Raw genomic sequence first — 13,038 nt, 5'->3', positions numbered from 1 at the left:
CGCTCCATGGCACCCCAAAACGCTTCTCTTCCAGCTGCTGTGGCCGCTCACCGTCCCCACAGTGCCACCAGCCCGCCTGGGACACCCCAAGCTGCTTCTGTGGGGCCACGGGGGGGGTCCCGGCTCCCCAAAACCTCCCCAGGCAGGGAATCCCCATCCCCGCGTGGCTCTGCCACGTTCATCAGCACGGCCAAGGAGGTGGCACTGTCCCCTGTGAGGGGAAAACTGGGGCTCAGCCACCCCTCTGGGTGACACCCAGCGCTGGGGACAAACCCTTCAGCCTCACCCCACAGCGAGGATGAGTTCGTGACTCTCTCGCGTCCCTGTCTCCAGCCACAGGGCGGGCTCAGAGTGTGACCAGAGCCCCTCCCGCACCGCCACCACCGCGTCCCTTTGTCCCCAGCCCCGCCGGGCTCAGCCGAAGCCAAGAAGGCACCAAGGAAGGGAGAATGCGGTCCCAGAACTCATCCCCGGCTCGGGTGTGCCCGGCTCGGGCCGTACCCTGGGCGGTGCCCGGCTCGGGTGTCCCCGGCTCGGGGTGTGCCCGGCTCGGGAGTGCCCGGCTCGGGTGTGCCCGGCTCGGGGAGTGCCCGGCTCGGGTGTGCCCGGCTCGGGTGTGCCCGGCTCGGGCCGTGCCCTGGGCGGTGCCAGGGCGGCGGGCAGCCCCGGGGCGGCTCTAGGGGTGGAGTACCTGCTGCTGGCCCTGGATCCGCATGTACTCCATGCGCTGCTTGATGTGCTTGCCCTTGTCGGGGCTGCCCTGCTGGCCCTGCTTCAGCCGCGACGCCGGATTCACCATCTTCATGGCCGGGATGGAGACGCCGCCGCTCTGCCGGGACACAAAATCCAGGGGGAAAGGGTTAAAATCGGCCGGTGGAGCCCTGGGCGGCACCGCTGGGTGCCCCGGGCTGCGCCACCCCTGCCAGCGCTGCCCGAGGGGACAAGGCCGGGCCAGGACCGGGTCACCGGCTCGCCCTGAGCTCCGAACCCCGCCGGGACTTACCGGGAGGCACCCGGGAGGGAGTTTAGGGAGACACGGCAAACACCGGGACACCGAGGGCGGGACGGGACAGCCCGCGGGGCCAAGAGAGAGGGAAAGAGGCGGCGGCAGGCAGAAGCAGATTCCAGGAGGGAGCGGCGGCAGTGGGAGTACAGAGGAGTTTATTCACTGTGCACAGGTGAGGATACACAGGCGGCAGTGCCACAACCCCCCCGGGTCCCCTCCGTGCCAGGGTCCCCTGTCCTGTTCCAGCCCGGGCTGGGGAATCCATGGCTCAGGTGAAGCCCTGGAGAGCCCCACAAGTGCCTGTGCCGCACCATCCCCAGCATTCCAGCGCTGGGAATCTTCCCTGGAATGTGACACCAGCCCCGCCCTGCCCTGCCCTGCTCGAGGACCGACCCATCACAGCCTCTCCCATCCCAGCCTAACCCTGAGCCTGGCTTCGCCCCAGCCCCAGCCATAAATCCATCCCGCAGCTCCACTTCCCTTTCCCGGGAAAAAAAAATGGGAAAAATTGCAGCTCCAGCCCCCGAGGAGGGAGAGAACGGCTCCAAATGGAAAAGGAGATTTATTCCCCAGCGCTGGCTGTTAATAAAGGAGCAGGTTGTCGTCGCAGCGGAGCTCAGGGCATTTTTCCCCTCCCTGTTTTTCCTCAGATATTCAGCTGGATTCCAGCAGAAAGCAATTTGGGATGGCTTCAGGGAGCTCGTGCTGTGCTTTAATTAGGAGAAACATCTGCCAGGCTCCGGCTGCTGCTCGTTAGGAGAGGGATTTTATGGAAAATGGTGAAACTGAGAGCGGTGCTTCTGCACCAGCCCTGGCTGACCCCGTGGGATGCTCTTGGACCCCGTGGGATGCCCATGGACCCTGCGGGACACTTGTGGATCCCGTGGGATTCTCATAGATCCCATGGGATGCCCATCCTGGACCTGGTGCTCCCAAATCCTGCCAGGGCAGAAGAATCCCCCTCATCCAGGGTCTAATTCCAGGACGGGATCAGCCAGCACCGCTTGGCACCATCTCCCCTCCAGCTCCTGCCTCGCTCCTGCCCTTCCCAAACCCCTCCGAGTGTCAGGGAGAAGAGGAAGATTCGTTCTCCAGCTCGGCTCTGCCTGGAGGTGGAGTCACAGAGAGGGAGCAGGCAGAGGAAGAGACATCAGAGCGAATCCAGGGCAGAGCAGGGCACGGGGGAGAAGAGAAAATGAACCTGGGGAGTGCCGGGGGGCAGCTGCGGCTTGGGGAGCAGCGCTGGCTTGGTCCTGCTCGGAAAGGGACTCGTGGCAGCGCCGTCCTTGGCCTGGCTGAGGTCCAGCGCGGTGTCACCGTCGCCGCCTCCGTGCCCGAGGTCCCCCAGGCTCCTCCCGGCCTCCTCGGATCCCGGCGCGTCCTTGGGGAACGCAAATTCCACGGCGGGGTGGCTGCTGATCTCGCTGATGGTCATTTCCAGCTCGCGGATGGTTTCCTCCAGGCTGTCCAGTCTCTGGTAGGTGTCCTCGTAAATCTCCTTCTTGCCCGGGCCCGCGGGGTTCAGGCGGCCTCTGCAGAGCCCCTCTGCCGCTTTCCCCGCCGCTCGGGGGCCGCCCCCGGCAGCCGGAGCCCCTCGGTCCCATCCCGGCGGTGCCGCGGCGGGGCCGGAGCGGGCCGGGACCCGCTCCAGGGGCGGCTGCTCCGCCCGGGAAGGCCCCGCTGCCCTCGGGGCTGGGTCCCTGCCCGCGGGAGCCCCGGGCGGAGGGCTCTCCTCCCTCCATGCAGCTTTGGGAGCCCCAGCTGGGTGTCCGGGAGCGAGCCTGGCTCCTCTTTGGGAGTCCCCAAGGCCAGCGGGAATTTGGGCAACGATCGCGGCACCCGCGGAGGGGAGCGCGGCCTCCGCAGCTCCGGCGCCTTCCCCGCGGCTCCGAGGAGGCTGCGCAGCCTCGGGACTCTGGGGACAAGCCCTGCCACCGCCTCCTGGCCTGCCGGCAGCGTCCGGAGCCGCGTCCCCTCTTTGTCCCCCCATTTTATCCCTCGGGAAAGGCGGGGCTGCCAAGGGAAGCGCCCGGGATGCGCTGCCGGGGGGCTGCGGGGCTGGCGGGGGTTCCTGCGCCAGCGGGGACTTTGGGGAGCTGCCGGGAGCCGCCACACGGCCTCTCTTTGTCCCCTCGGGTGGCAGCTGCCCTGCTGGTGCTGCGCTGCCCGGCGCCGCCCACAGCTCCGGCTCGGCGTCGGGGGACGGCGGCTCCGACACCCACTCGGTGAGCACGATCTGGGGCAGGGAGAACGCCCGGCCGGCCGGGGCTGCCGGCGCCAGCGGCTCCTAGGTAGAGAATTCAGACAGGTTAGGGGCCAGGCGGCAGCGGGGTTTGCCTGGGGAGGCACCACGGGGCGCCACAAATCATTGGGGTCCCCCCAGAGCGGCGCCTCCGGGCATGGCAGAGCTCCAGGGGGAGTCTGGGGAGGGAGGGAGGCGCAGCTCCCTCCGGCCCATCCCACATATCCCAGCGGGATTCACGGCATGGTCAGGGGCTGGAGGGGATTGCTCAGCTCCCTCCTCCAGCCCTGACATCCCGCAGGGACCCACAGCATGGACAGGGGCTGGAAAAGGATGTTCAGTTCCCTCCTGTGCAGCCCTACATCCCACTGCACCATGGACAGAGAAAGAGATGAGCATCCCTGTCCAGCCCTGACACCCCACAGGGACCCAGAGCATGGACAGGGAATGGAAGGAGGTGTTCAGCTCCCTTCTCCAGCCCTGACGTCCCAGCGGGACCCCCAGAATGGACACGGGCTGGAAAGGGATGTAGAAATCCCACACATCCGCCAGGACACACAGCACAGACAGGGAATGGAGGAGAAGCTCAGTTCCCTCCTGTCCAGGCCTGACATCCCAAAAAACTTCAAATCAGAACCCAACCACCCGGCTCTGCTCCAACCCCTCCCTTCCCATGCACTCGGGGCGGGGTCTCCCCCGCACCGCCCGCCCCCGGTGCCGTGAGAGTGGCGGGCGCCGCCCGTGCCGTGCCCGGTGCGGTGCGGGGGCGGCCCGGGAGCCTCCCGGGAGCCGCGGCCGTGGGTTAGTGCAGGCTCCGGTGCCGCGTCAGTGCCGGGAGCGAGGCGGTGAGGACAGAAGGTGGTGATTAGTCGGTTAAATCAGAGAAAAGCAGCAGAAGTGAGCCGAGAGGAGGCAGAGGAGGAAGGTGAGAGCGCAGCCCGTGGAGCCGTTACCTTCCATCCTTCGGCTCCGAGGGGCCACGGCTCGGAGTGGCCTGGGGACACGGCCTCGAGGGGGTCACAGCGGGGCACGGGGAGGAAAGGGGAGGCTGAGCTCCGCTGAAACACCTGGGGAGTCAAACACGGCCGTTGGAGCGAGGGAGGGGTGACCTGGGCCTGCACTGGGGCCACGGCCTGAGTGGGGCTCACAGCAGCCGGGCTGGTGGCGGCAGCATTGGGACAGAGCAGCATTGTCCCCTGTGCTGCTGGCAGGGCCGCCTGTCCCCTGTGCTGCTGGCAGGGCCACCTGTCCCCCGGCCAGCTGTGCCATCAGAGCCAGCAGAGCCGCCCGTTCCCGGCCATCAGTATCACTGCTCCTCCGCCAGAAGGGTCACTGCCCCAGCCTGGCAGCATCACCGGTCCAGTTCCCCTGCCTGCAGCATTTTCACCTGTCCCACACCTGCACCATGCCCAGTTCTCCTCCCTCCTGGAGGAAAACCATCCAAGGAAAACCGTCCAAGGAAAAACCATCCAAGAAAACCCATCCAAGGAAAACCATCCATGAAAAAACTCCCCTGTCCCCACTGGAGCACCTGAGCCGTGCTCAAACCCAGGCTTAAATCCCAGAGTGGGAGGGAAGTGCAGAAGGAAGTGCAGATGTTCATCACCCAGTTGTGTGTCACCCAGGTGAAGCACACCTGTCCTCAGCAGTGCCACCACTCCGTCCCCGTGGCCCTGCGCAGAGCAGGGACCCCGGGGCGGTGCCGGTGCCGGGGATGTCACACCCCGAACCCCCCCCGAGCAGAAGGGCAGGGCGGTGTCACCTGCGGGCGGTGTCACCTGCGGGCCGGTGTCACCTGCGGGCGGTGTCACCTGCGGGGCGGTGTCACCTGCGGGCTGGTGTCACCTGCGGGGCGGTGTCACCTGGGGGGCGGTGTCACCTGCGGGCGGTGTCACCTGCGGGCCGGTGTCACCTGCGGGCGGGGTCCCGGGCTCCCGCCCCTCTCGCGCTCACCTCCAGCTCGGCGATGATCCGGTCCTCGTCGTCGTCGTCCTTGACGGCCGAGGCGATGATGGGCGGGGTGGAGGCGGGCCGGACCACCTCGGACACCGCCCGCCTCAGCTTCACCTGCGGCTTCGGCGTCTCCAGCTCCTCCGACTCCGCCTTCTGCCGAGGGGAGCGCGCCGTGAGGGCCGGGGGCACCGGGGGGCACCGGGAGGCACCGGGGGACACGGAGGGACACGGAGGGACACGGAGGGACACCGGGAGGGGTCGCGCTGCCCATCCCAGCCCAGCCACCATCCTCACCTTCATAAAGCCGGGCTCCTTCTTGCTGGTGACGATGACCTCCCCGCTGCGGGTCGTGGTCAGCCCGTGCGACGAGGGGAAGCTGCGGCGGGGCGGCGGAGGCGGCGGCGACTTGGAGGGTTTCTCGGTGCGGTACCGCGGCACCGTCAGCTCGTCTGGGCACAGAGGGGGCTCTGAGGGCACCGCGCCCGGCCGTGTCCCTCCCATCCCACCTCGGGGACAGCACCGCGCAGCCCCGGCCTCGCCTCTGGAGGCCACCCCGTCCCTGCCCACCCCGTACCTGAGCCCCGGCGGCCGTTGGGGTCCCCTTTGCCCCCCGATTTGGGGGTGTGCTGTGGCTTGGAGGGTTTGTGCTCGGGCGTGGAGGCGGCGCTGCCGCTGCCCGGGGTTTGTTTGTGCTTGGCTGCGAATTCCAGGTCGGGGATGGCCTTCATGAGCTCGGCCTGCGTCTCCTCCAGGAGCCGGTTGATGTCCTTGGCGCTGTACTGGGTGAGCGCCGCCCGCTTCTCCTCCCAGTCCCGCTCGGCCGCCTGCGGACACAGCGCCGGCTCCAGCCCCGTCCCTGGCGGGCAGGACGTGACCCCAGAGCCCCCTGACACCCCCGGACCCGCTGCGAGGAGCTGGGGGGCGGATTTTTGCTTCCATCCCCAAATTTCACACAATTACCGGCTGGAAGAGACGTTCAAGATCATCGAGTCCAACCCAGCCCCAACACCTCAACTCAACCCTGGCACCCAGTGCCACATCCAGGCTTTGTTAAACACACCCAGGGATGGTGACTCCACCACAGAACATTCCAGAACTTTATCATCTTTCTGTAAAAAACTTTTTCCTAATATCCAACCCAAATTTCCCTTGGGGCAGCTCGAGGCTGTGTCCTCTGGTTCTGTCAGTTCCTGCAGACAGAGCCCAGCCCCAGCTGAGCACAGGCCCCTTTCAGGAGCTGTGCAGAGTGAAGGGGGCACCCCTGAGTCTCCTTTTCTCCAGGTGAGCACCCCCAGCTCTCATCCTGGAGCTGCCAGGGCTCCTCCACCGAGGAGCAGCAGGGTGGGCACTGCTCCCATCCCCATTTTCACCTTCCCAGACCCTCTGGAGGAGCCCCCCGAGCTGACCCCCCCGGCCGGGCTCTCACCTCCACAGACACTGCTTTGTCCGCGCTCTTCTTGCTGGGGGTCTCGGGCCCCGTCTGAGTCTTGGCGGGCACCATCTCGGGGGCTCGTGAGGGGTTATTGCTCTTGCCAGGGTGGCTCTGGGGCTGGGCGGGGAAGCCCAGGGGCTCGGGGGTGCCCGTCAGGTGGTGCAGGCTCACGGGAGGGCTGGTGGGCATCTCCAGCTCCAGCCCTTTGCTGAAATCTGTCTCCGGGGCCACCTTCTTGGGCGACTGGCTCAGGCTGCTGGGCGAGCTCCACACGCCCTCGTCCACTTGTCTAGGGCAGAGCGGAGGCACTGAGGGTCTGAGGGGCACGGGGAGGGCACAAAATCCTCATTTCCTCAAGGCTGAGGTGCTCTGGGCTGGGCTTGGTGCTGCTTTGGAGGGCCTGTCCGCTCTCATGAGCCCGGCGGGAAATGGGATCCCTCCAAACCCTTCCCCTGCTCCAGATCCCGCTGGAGCCGCCCTTGGGATTGAGGATTTATTTGGGATGAGGGCACTGCGGGATCCCAGGCTCCTTTCCCTGGGAAACTGGGCTAGAGCAGAGCCCGGGGCCATCCCGGGGGCAGCCAGGAGCCATCACTAATGGGACCCTAATGGGATCCTAATGGGATCCTAATGGGATCAGGCAGGTGAAATCCACCCCGCAGCGGCTCTGGCAGAGGATTTTTCTCTGGCTGAGGATTTTTCCACCACAGAACAGCTCTCTGCTCCCTGGGAAAGAGGTTTCTGCTCACGCCAAGGGCTGTGTGTCTGTCCTGATGTAAAATCCTGCTTTATTCCCAAGGCAAAATGAGGTTTGTATCAAAAGAGAGGGTCCCATGCACACCTGGAAAGGACTGAGGGTGTTTTTGGGGTCCTTCAGCAGAAAAATGAGGCTTTTACCAAAAAGGGTTCCCACTCACTCCTGGAGAGGACCGTGAGGGTGTTTTTGGGGTGCTTTAGCAGAAAAAGGAGGGTTTTAACAAAAGAGGGGGGCCTGGAAAGGACTAAGGGTATTTTTGGGGTCCTTTTTTTGGGGGTCCTTCAGCAGAAAAATGATCATTTTGTGCACACCCCTCGGACCCGCTCCCGCCCTGAGAGTTTGGGATGCGCAGAGAGGAGGTGGCACAAAGGGCACAGAGGTGGCACAGTGGGGACAAAGGGACCCCGAGGGGGTGGCTGTGCCCTCGGGGGCTCGGCGCTCACCTGCGGATCTGGGCCAGGGTGTCGGTGACGGTCTTGCAGCGCTTGAGGAGCCCGTCCAGGCGGTTGGGCTCCTCCTTGAGGAACTTGACGGCCTCCACCTCCACCCGCAGCACCACCCGCATCTTGCTCTGCAGGCTGGGGAACTGGGCTGCCAGGGGACACTGCTGTCACCCCCGTGTCCCTCCCAGCGCCCCGCTGGCACCGCCAGGACCCTGTGCTGTGGGCAGGGTGGATCCTGGGAAAGTCTGGATTGATGGCTCCATCCCGATTTTAGGGGTGTCCCCTCCACGGCTGTGGGCACAGGGTGTGGCACTGATGGGCACCTGGGAGGGCAGGGGACCCCCCTGGCAGGGGCAAACCCACAGATCCAGGGCAGGGAGCACCTGGAGAATCCCAGGGGAAAACACAAACCTGGGAAAACACAAATCCAGGAGCACCTGGAGAATCCCAGGGGAAAACACAAATCCATGAAAACCTGGAGAATCTCAGGTGCAAGCACCCAAATCCCGGGGCAAGGAGAACCTGGGATATCCCAGGTGCAAACACGAATCCAGGAGCATCCCCAGGCAGGGATGGAGCAGGCAAATGCCAGAAGGTTCTGTTTGCACCTCCCCAGCCCCTCCTCACCCTTCAGGTCCGTCAGGGTCTCCCCCAGCTGCTTGAGCACCACGGCCTTTTCCTCCAGCTCCTGCGCCGGGATCAGCCGGTGGTTGTGCGCCAGATCCTTCTGGATCTTCTCCACGGACTTTTCCAGGTCACTGGGAGGGCAGGGGGAGGGCAGGGGGTCACTGGGGGGGTCACTGCTGGCTCAGGAGGGTGGAGAGCCCTGAGGGTGGTAGCAGGAGAGGGGAGCACTGGGATGGGGACCCCTCCTCACTTGGGGACGTGGTCACCAGGCTGGGGGTTCCTCCTCACTCAGGGGTGTGGTCACTGAGCTGAGACCCCTCCTCAGGCTGGGCTGGGGACCCCTCCTCATGTAGGGGTGTGGTCACTGCGTAGGGACCCCTCCTCATGTAGGGACATGGTCACTGCATAGGGACCCCCTCATCTGGGGATGTGGTCACTGCATGGGGACCCCTCCTCATGTAGGGATGTGGTCACTGCATGGGGACCCCTCCTCATGTAGGGATGTGGTCACTGCCTGGGGACCCCCTGATTTGGGAACATGGTCACTGCTTGGGGACCCCCTGATTTGGGGACGTGGTCACTGCATAGGGACCCCTCCTCATGTAGGGACATGGTCATTGCATGGGGACCCCCTGATTTGGGGACATGGTCACTGCATGGGGACCCCCCGATTTGGGGACATGGTCATTGCACAGGAACCCCCCGATTTGGGGACATGGTCACTGCATAGGGACCCCCCGATTTGGGGACATGGTCATTGCACAGGAACCCCCCGATTTGGTGCCATGCCCTGGGCAGTGCAGAGCTGCTCCGTGCCCCCTCTCTCTGCCAGGGCCCCCTGGCCAGGCTCACTTGAGCTGCTGGGTGATGAGCTCCTCCTCGTTGAGGTAGCGCAGCCGCTCCTCCTCCACCAAGCTGCGCTGGCGCTGCAGAGGGTCCTCGTGCTTGCGCATCGTGTCCGTCACCCTCACGCTCAGCTCCGTCTCCGTCCGCCGCAGCAGCGACTTCACCGTCTCCTGGTTCTGCAGCTGTGGGGAGGAGGAGGAGGAGGAGGAGGAGGAGGGGTCAGGCTGGGAGAGACCCCTCAAGATGGGAAACGGGTCCTGGTGAGGGAGCAGCCCTGAGATGGGCGAGGGGAGGGATCCCTGAGCCTGAATTTGGGAAAGATCCCTGGGCTGGGCATGGGGAGGGATCCCTGGGGTTGGATTCATGCAGGATCCCCAAGCTTGGATTCAGGCAGGATCCCCGAGTTTGGATTCAGAGAGGATCCCCGAGTTTGGATTCGGGCAGGATCCCCGAGTTTGGATTCAGGCAGGATCCCCGAGTTTGGATTCAGGCAGGATCCCTGAGCTTGGATTCAGAAGGATCCCCAAGCTTGGATTCAGGCAGGATCCCCGAGTTTGGATTCAGGCAGGATCCCCGAGTTTGGATTCAGAGAGGATCCCCGAGTTTGGATTCATGCAGGATCCCCAAGCTTGGATTCAGGCAGGATGCCCGAGTTTGGATTCAGGCAGGATGCCCGAGTTTGGATTTGGAGAGGATCCCCGAGTTTGGATTCGGGCAGGATCCCCAAGCTTGGATTCAGAGAGGATCCCTGAGTTTGGATTTGGAGAGGATCCCCAAGCTCAGCTCCAGGACGGATCCCTGAGCCCCCCCACACCAACCCCAGTGCACAAAGGGCATTTCCCCATCCCAACCCAGTGAGAGCTGGCTCAGATTCGGGGTCCCCTCTGCCCGGGTGCCCACCTGCAGCTTCTTGAGCTGCTGCAGCTGGTTGCGGAGGTCGCTGGCGTTCTGCTGCAGGTCGTGCAGGTGCAGCTGCATGTGCAGGCGGGTGATGGCCGTGGGCTGCCCCGCCGGGGTGCTGGTGGCCGAGGGTGGCGGTGGCGCGGGCACTGGGGTGCCCATGCCGCTGCGGCTGGTGGCTGGGGGGGAAAGCGGAGGCTGCTGAGGGGTTTCGGTGCCCGTTTCTTTTCTTTCCCCACCCGATCCTACAGCTCTGGGGGTCTCCAAAGTCCCCCATCCATGCTGAGTCCTCCCTGCCTCCTCTGAGGCCACTCCAGAGCAGTATGGGGGGATCCCACTGGTTGAAAGTGATGCCTCAGGACTTCAGCTTTTATATTTCTCAAATCCTGTACTGCTTTAGGGAATAATTCTGAAACTCCATGGTCTGTCAGCTGCTGCTCTCTTGTTTTATTCAGACAAAACAATTCCTCTCCAGGCCTGTAACTCAAGGACACCTCACTACCTCAGGCCCCAAAAAATATTAAAAAAAGTGAATTGGGGGGGGAAACAAACTGTGAGTAAATGTCTTCATTACCTGAATCTGTAATTGGAGGATTAACCCAAATTACATCAATTAATATCAATTAATTGATACATAAGTGGACCAAACATATAATTGTCTGAAAAACTCATGACCATCGTCCATTTTGGGTGCAGCCCCTTAGGGAGGCTTCATCTGACCTTAACGTACCTGGAGGCCCCTCATTAAATAGATCCACCCGTATTCTCTTAATTCTGGTTTTAGGTCAGCCTGAGAAAGGCATCACCAGCACATGAGGGGGGCTGCAGAGCCCACCCTGGGACACCCACGGGGGTCCTGCAGGGCCGGGGTCACTCACACGCTGATGGGGGGGTCCCGCCGTTGGTGGCCTCTGTCTTCTCACTGAAACCAAAGAGCGGAGGGCGCTGAGTGTGGGCGGGGTTGGTGCCCCTGGGAGGGGGACAAACCCCCAGGAGGGACAGGGACAGAGCCCCCGGGGTCCCGGAGCTGCCCTCACCTGGGGGTCTCAGCCTCGGAGCCGCGGAGCAGCGCGCTCTGCACCAGCCCCGTCAGGCTGGCGATCTGCTTCTCCATGGCCTCCATCCGCTCCCTGCGCCGGCAGAGGGACAGGGACGGGTCACGGGCTGCGTCTGCCACCACGGCCACCCCCGGCCGCTCCCGGCCCCGCTCACAGCCCAGCCCTGCCAGCCCGGGAGCTGGGGACACTGGGGACACGGCTGTCACCAGCTGCAGCTCCTCAGTCCCTGTCTGTGCTCGCACCTAGCCCTCACCCGGCGCCCAATTCCCCACCCCAGCACTGCAGTGGCGACGGGGCAGCGCCTTCCTCTGCTCCTCCTCCTCCTCCCAATCCACTCCTCCTCCCCCTCCGGTCCATACAAAATCCCCTTTTAGCAAAGCTCAAACCCACCGGGGATCCCAAATCCAAAGGCAACAGAAAACCTGGAACATCCCAGGAACAAACACAAATCCAGGACAACCCGGAGCACCCCAGGTACAAACACAAATCCAGGACAACCTGGAGCACCCCAGGTACAAACACAACCTGGAGCACCCCAGGTACAAACACAAATCCAGGACAACCCGGCGCACCCCAGGTACAAACACAAATCCAGGACAACCCGGAGCACCCCAGGTACAAACACAAATCCAGGACAACCTGGAGCACCCCAGGTACAAACACAACCTGGAGCACCCCAGGTACAAACACAACCCGGAGCACCCCTGGTGCAAGCACTCCACGCCTCCTCTCACCTGGTCTCCGTGTCCTTGGCCGGCCCGGGCGATCCGAAGCCCGAGAGCGGCCGCTCTGCGGGGCCGGGGAACAGCTCGGGGGGCCCGGACGAGCTGGGGTTGCGCGTTTTGCCCGCGGGGCCGTCCATGAAGACAGAGGAGCAGGAATCCTTGCGGAAGGACTGACGGACGGGCGAGGAGCGGCTGGGCGGGCCCGAGTAGGGGCTGTGCGGGCTCTGCCCGGGCTCCACCATCTTCTGCGGGGACGAGGGCGGCATGCGGAAGCCCAGCCCGGGGCCGTACGTGTCGCTGTAGATGGGCGCGTTGGGCTTGTACAAACTGTCCTCCAGCTCCGTCTGCAGCGCGGCCGCCGAGTAGGTGCTGAGTGACCGCACCGAGCCCCGCTTGTAGAGCCCCCCTGAGTAGCCAAAGGGGTCCCCCATGCCCGCCAGCGACTGCGTGGAGGTGATGCTGAGCCTGCCCTCGTGCACCATCCCGTAGGGATCCGCGTAGAGCCCCTCGTTCTTCACCAGCACCACGTTCTTGCCCGCCAGGTCCTCGTCGGGTTTGACATCGCGGCGCTCCAGGATGGCGCTGGGGCTGGGGGACACGCCCTGCGCCGGGGGCAGGCTGGACAGGCGCTCGCCGTGGTGCACGGGGCTGCCCGCGTAGGAGGGCGGGCGGCCGCCGCTGTAGGACATGCGGGAGCGCGAGGGCGATGAGGACTGCAGCACGGGCGGCGGGGAGCCCGAGGCCAGGTGCGAGGCTGGGGAGATGTTGTTGAGCCGGCGCGTGGGAGAGGATTCCCGGGAGGTGTAGACCATGTCCCGCTGTGGGAATGGGGCGGGGGGATCAGCACTGAGTGAGCCCCACGCTGCTGGGCCCTCTGCCCCACCAAGGACTGGCGATTCTATGATCCTGTGATTCTGTGATTCTGTGATTCTGTGATTCTGTAATTCTGTGATTCTGTGATTCTGTGATTCTGTGATTCTATGATTCTGTGATTCTATGATTCTGTGATTCTGTGATTCTGTGATTCTGTGATTCTCTAATTCTGTAAT

General features: G+C 64.2%; 2 protein-coding genes across 51 annotated transcripts in view; both read right to left on the bottom strand.

The window, feature by feature from the left end:
- SRCIN1 (SRC kinase signaling inhibitor 1) overlaps nucleotides 1-13,038 on the bottom strand; it is a 44,505-nt gene that overhangs the window by 5,961 nt on the left and 25,506 nt on the right. For all 50 annotated transcript variants that reach the window (XM_077190951.1, XM_077190954.1, XM_077190957.1 and 47 more), the window contains exons 7-18: nucleotides 11,999-12,807; nucleotides 11,244-11,336; nucleotides 11,085-11,128; nucleotides 10,207-10,385; nucleotides 9,313-9,488; nucleotides 8,461-8,591; nucleotides 7,834-7,981; nucleotides 6,628-6,922; nucleotides 5,776-6,025; nucleotides 5,496-5,650; nucleotides 5,202-5,354; nucleotides 692-829 (exon numbers count right to left, since the gene is read on the bottom strand). In XM_077190951.1, the coding sequence (XP_077047066.1) occupies nucleotides 692-829; nucleotides 5,202-5,354; nucleotides 5,496-5,650; nucleotides 5,776-6,025; nucleotides 6,628-6,922; nucleotides 7,834-7,981; nucleotides 8,461-8,591; nucleotides 9,313-9,488; nucleotides 10,207-10,385; nucleotides 11,085-11,128; nucleotides 11,244-11,336; nucleotides 11,999-12,807 (2,571 nt within the window). The remainder of the gene's footprint in view (nucleotides 1-691; nucleotides 830-5,201; nucleotides 5,355-5,495; nucleotides 5,651-5,775; nucleotides 6,026-6,627; nucleotides 6,923-7,833; nucleotides 7,982-8,460; nucleotides 8,592-9,312; nucleotides 9,489-10,206; nucleotides 10,386-11,084; nucleotides 11,129-11,243; nucleotides 11,337-11,998; nucleotides 12,808-13,038) is intronic.
- LOC143695784 (uncharacterized) lies at nucleotides 836-5,174 on the bottom strand. The gene is made up of 3 exons (XM_077190988.1): nucleotides 5,060-5,174; nucleotides 4,202-5,026; nucleotides 836-3,293 (listed from the first exon to the last, which is right to left on the bottom strand). Exons 2-3 carry the CDS (start codon nucleotides 4,436-4,438, stop codon nucleotides 2,157-2,159), a joined length of 1,374 nt encoding a protein of 457 aa, XP_077047103.1. The 5' UTR covers nucleotides 4,439-5,026; nucleotides 5,060-5,174; the 3' UTR covers nucleotides 836-2,156.

Source organism: Agelaius phoeniceus, chromosome 26, assembly GCF_051311805.1.
Source record: "Agelaius phoeniceus isolate bAgePho1 chromosome 26, bAgePho1.hap1, whole genome shotgun sequence".
NCBI lineage: Eukaryota > Metazoa > Chordata > Aves > Passeriformes > Icteridae > Agelaius > Agelaius phoeniceus.
This window is presented reverse-complemented; position numbering and strand designations above follow the sequence as displayed.